General features: G+C 37.3%; 1 protein-coding gene across 1 annotated transcript in view; it reads right to left on the bottom strand.

Moving 5' to 3' along the window:
- Positions 1–5,000, bottom strand: part of FOXP2 (forkhead box P2) — a 197,393-nt gene that overhangs the window by 28,081 nt on the left and 164,312 nt on the right. Inside the window, 2 exon segments of the mRNA XM_035902195.1 lie at positions 2,692–2,855; positions 3,686–3,755. Of these exon segments, the coding sequence (XP_035758088.1) occupies positions 2,692–2,855; positions 3,686–3,755 (234 nt within the window).

Below are 5,000 nucleotides of genomic sequence, written 5' to 3' on the forward strand. Positions count from 1 at the left end.
CTTTCCCTAAGACCATGCTCCATTGCTCCTGGCTGCGAGCCACCTTCAAGATGGTAGGCAACATAATTGATCAGCATATTCCTGGTGGTGTGGCTAGTACGCTTCCCTGGGAATCAGGAGATGGAGGTTTAATTTACCTGGAGATTAATGGAGCCACCTACTTTATAGGTGAGTGCAGTAATTATGACTCCCCCAAGAACATTTCTCTGGGGGAGAAACACCCAGAATTCCTGGGTGAACCCTCTCAGGGAGCTACAAGTAAGTGGATGCCTGTGGCAGTAAAATATATTTTCTTCTAGTGTATTAATTAGTTTTCATTTAAAAAAACCCTGGGATTATGTAATCTGTGTAGGTAATGTAAAATTTAACATTTCTCTTCATTGTTTGCCATATTCCTACTTGGTTTACTTCTGTCATGCTTTCCCTATGTTCCCGTCTCATGTTCTTTTCTCAAAGTAATGCTCTTTACCAAAAACGAGGGGCCCTGGTCAACATGGTCATGGAAACGAGGAGGAGGCCTCTCTTCTTCCTTGGTCCTCTGCCTCCTGCACAAGCCTTTCCCTTCCTTGACTTTTCCTTGCAGATTGCATTCATTCCCTTTTTCATATTCTTGGCTCCCTCAGCAAGGAAAAGGCAAAAATTTCACAAGTGAGCAGGTATCTAGGCATAGCCTGTATCTTTGGGATGACAGTTCGTGGTCCCACAGAAGCCCAGTAATCTTGCACTAAATTTGGCGCATGGGATGAATGAGCCTGACCTCTTTCTCCAGTGATATCTCAGTGCATTTACAGTCTGTTGCTTCAATCTATCAAGAGCTGAACAACATGCAGTCATAAGTTTCAAAACAGTCACCGTGGCAAGTCCCCAAACTGCTGTTTTTGACAAACGAGGTATCATAGAAATGAGAGGCACTGAATCTCGAGTTAGGGTGTAACTCAAGTTATTTGCCTTTTTTATAGGCAAGAGCTGCTACAATATGCTGTATTTTAGCTATAAACACAGCTATAAATGTAGCCATAGCTACATAATCATATGCACAGATATCTCAGTTTATCCAGAGGAATGGCAGACAGTACACAGGATATGTAAACAGATCTGCCAAACACTTACAAAACAACTTTAATAGCAAGTGTCATTCTTTTCTGTAAAGCAGCTGTTTTTAACACACATGATCTAACTCTTGTTTGCTCTTTAAAGTTTTATTGTCTTGGCATTTTATACAGGAAGAGAGCATTAGCATACTCAGGAGAACTGCTAAAAGTAAAAGGCCTCAAGCTACCCACTGCATGGTTGATAGCATAAAGCATGGGATATAAAAACTTTTGTCTGATTGCTCACTTTACTTGTTTTAGAGTAGTGTTACTCTCAAGAGCATATATTCATGTTCTTTCTACTTCAAGTTTTATTACTTCTTTTGTATTATTTAATACATCTAAAGACACTTCCAAAAGACAAATTTTTCCATTTTGAAAAAGTAATGGTTTGGAACCTGATAAAATACATGAATGTTCACAGTGTATTATTTTCAAAGGCAAGTAGAATAAATGTGCAATAAAACAATTAAATGCGTGACAATAAACATTTCTATGTGACCATAGATATATTAACATGCCAAACAAAAGAAGAAAAACTTGGTAAAATATTTCTCCTAAAAAAGGTCAGACCAAAATGGATTCTCCACACACCAGAGCATAAGTAAAAAGGGAGCTTGGTCTCAATTACTGTTACTGCTAAATATCCCACTCTGGAAATTAAAATGAACATTGAAAATGTGACCGAGAAAGTGGAAGGAAAAAAGGCAAATCAGATCAGCTATTTGAAACACATAGAAAGAGAGACCGTAATTGTACATACACATTAAAAATCATCCTACAGTAAACTTAAATCTAAGTCTAGTTAGATATTACACTGCTAATTATTATATAAATAACCTGGGAAACAATACCTCCAAGATACATGTTTTACTATTTAGTAAACAAGAAACTGCCACGTTTGACACCACTGATTAAGGCCAGGCATTTCTAAAGCTTCAGACACATTTCTGAAATCCACAATACATCAATTTTTAATACTTCCGCTCTCTCAGCTCCATTAAAAAGATGGTAGGGGAAAGATTTTAGAGTAATTAATGATATAGTTAGCTGCTAAATATTAATAGGAATCGTAGTCTTGCATAAAATATAACATATAAACCTTGCCAATACAGACGCACCAGTAATTAAACTTGAATATGTAATTACACTGATTTATACGACAGGCAAAAAGTTACACTTTACTGGCTTCTATGTAAACTGTGGGCAACAGTTAAACTTTGCATTTTACGGTTTATATAAATGGGCAATATCTCCACTACAGTTCATAAATGGTTTAGAGACTCATAGTTAAAATTACAACTAATTCCAACATGAACATTCTGACTCTACCTTACAAACCAGGCTGTGAAAATGACCACAGAGATCAGCCTCCCGTTACACTCAGTGCTTGCAAGCAAGTTGAAGATGTTTAAAAAAGCTTACACCAATCTTTCTACAAAGTAAATGAAGACTCATCTATTTAAATGTTTTAATCTAAATGTTTAGTTTCCAACATATAGTTCCAGATGTTTCACTTACCATGTTCCAAAGCACTTTTGAGTGATATTGTGTCTTAGACTAAGGCATTTTTTCTTGAAAGGATGCTAACTGCACTTACATGTGAGGCTGAGGAGAGCAGCCCGGACTGCTATTTCCATTACTGTCAATGTGATCCAGCGAACCATTGAGATCTTCATGGACTGCCTGCAGTAAGCCACTGGATGCGTTATTTATCAATCCTGGGTTACTGAGCAATGGTAAACTACTCTCTGCCAGTGCAGCCTAGCAAAATGGAGAGTAAAAATAAAATTATTAGTCCATGCATATACAAATCACTTCTAAATGTCTATTAGCTATGAATGTACGCACACAAAGCAGCTCATTTTGGGTAGTTGTAGGGGTGGTCAGAAGGGTTTTGTGCATTTTCCAATTGTTTTCCCATTCTGAGCATAACAGCATCTCTATTTCTGGATTACTATTTCTCTCACATAGGTTTCATTAGTTTCCATTATTAACTATGTTCCGATATTCATAGCACTTTCTAGTTTTACATCATCTTTTGACTTTGAATTACACTTAACCCCTATGCCCTTCCAGACAATGTATGGCTCCTTTATAATGCAGGCGGCTGCTATACTTTAAAAAATGACCAGAACTTAACTCAAAATAAAAAAGTCCTGACATTTGCCTCTTCTGCATAAAAATTATATATTATAATTAAACTTTAAAGTTTTTGCCATGAGCACCATGTTCCCCAACACTATGATGTGAAATCATTTATGACAGCTTGGATAAATATTAATGCATATCCACATGCATTTGCAAAAGCTTCTATCAATCTAACATTTGCAGCAAAACTGAGTGTTCCAGATTTTGCCACAGGGTGTCCTTCTTGCTTCTTCACATCAAAAGTAGCACGAATAAGAACTAGTACTTCTTGCAGTGCTAGGTAATACAACTTACTTGGATGATAAACCCAACTATTTAGAACGACCATCAGGTCCACATAAACATAAATATACCCCATATCAAAGTAAAATAGGAAGTTAAATACGTCACGTGTAAGAACATAATTACTGTGCGCAAAGAAAGAATAATTGAATATTTTTTACCTGCAAGCTTGCATTAAGAGCTGCTCCATAGCCTAAGCTGGTGGGTATGTTTTTCACTAACGTTGGGCTTCTGAAAATAAATGATTTTTCAAAGTTTAAAAAACAGGCAGACATCCTGGCTGGCTCATTGGGTTAATGGATTGGTTTATCGGCTCAGAAGACCAGAGTTTTAAAAGGAAAAATCAAATGAAGTTGGGGGTGAAGGGGCTCAACCCGCTAGAACACAATGATTTACTTGCATCAGAAAAGCAAAGGCCTTGTTGTAATTAGGCCCACATGGAAATTTTCTCCGAGAGCAGGGCCATAGTGGCTTGTAAAGGTTCTGATCTCACTGAAAGAATTTGACAGAGATAGCTTTAAACTTTGTACACCACCTGCCTCAGTTACGCTTGCCATGTCATTTGGTTTTGGTTTGCTGAACTAACACTGGTACACATTTGAATACATCACATACCACTAGGCTAAGGTGCTGAATAAAAAGATCTTACTCTTCCTTTCCACGGGCACAACAACGTGTAAATAACCGTAAATGAACAATACCGTGGATCAATCAGTTTCCAGCAAATCATATATTCTGTATTTAAATCAGACTAGAAACACTATATGCTGAATCACCATAGAATTACATTTTCAATAAAATTAGTGCCTAGGATGACTCCAGAGTTCAGCTGGGTGGCTGTTTACAAACAGATCCATTACAGAAATAGAATACCTTCCTGCAAAGAAAAACCTCCAGCTTTCTTCTCTGCACTTTTGGTATTCTGAATGGTTTTATCAAAACTAATTATATACTCTAAAGGAATAAAAAGCATCCACAGAACCAGTCATACTGACATGGGATTAATTTGAAAGTAGGGCAGTAAGCATGCCAAAGGTCCTCCTGTGAAGGCTTCTCATGAATACTACCCTCATCAAGAAGATATTTTTGAGGTCAGTACTGTAGTGTATGATACCTATATTCCAAAATGACCTTGAACGACTCCCTACTTCTGTCAAAGCTTTATAGTAAAAACAAGCGCATATGAAACTCTTAACACATGGGCAACATATGTACACGGGGCTATTTTTAATATATAGTAGGAGAACTTATGGTAGATGGAATTAAAATGACAAACATATGGTGAAACACTGAAAACCCAAAACCATTATCGCTTTCCTCTGCAGCAAACTCTATGGGAAAGTCAGGCAGGCGAGGAACGTATAGAAAATAGCGTTTACCACAAAAATGAAATAAATGTTAGCTCACTGAAGAGAATGCACCAGCATAGCTATTAGCTTGCTACGTATTCTCCACATAAGTGCTCGCTTTGTCTGT

The sequence above is a fragment of the Egretta garzetta genome, unplaced genomic scaffold (assembly GCF_000687185.1).
Source record: "Egretta garzetta isolate BGI_Z169 unplaced genomic scaffold, ASM68718v1 scaffold169, whole genome shotgun sequence".
NCBI classification, from domain to species: domain Eukaryota; kingdom Metazoa; phylum Chordata; class Aves; order Pelecaniformes; family Ardeidae; genus Egretta; species Egretta garzetta.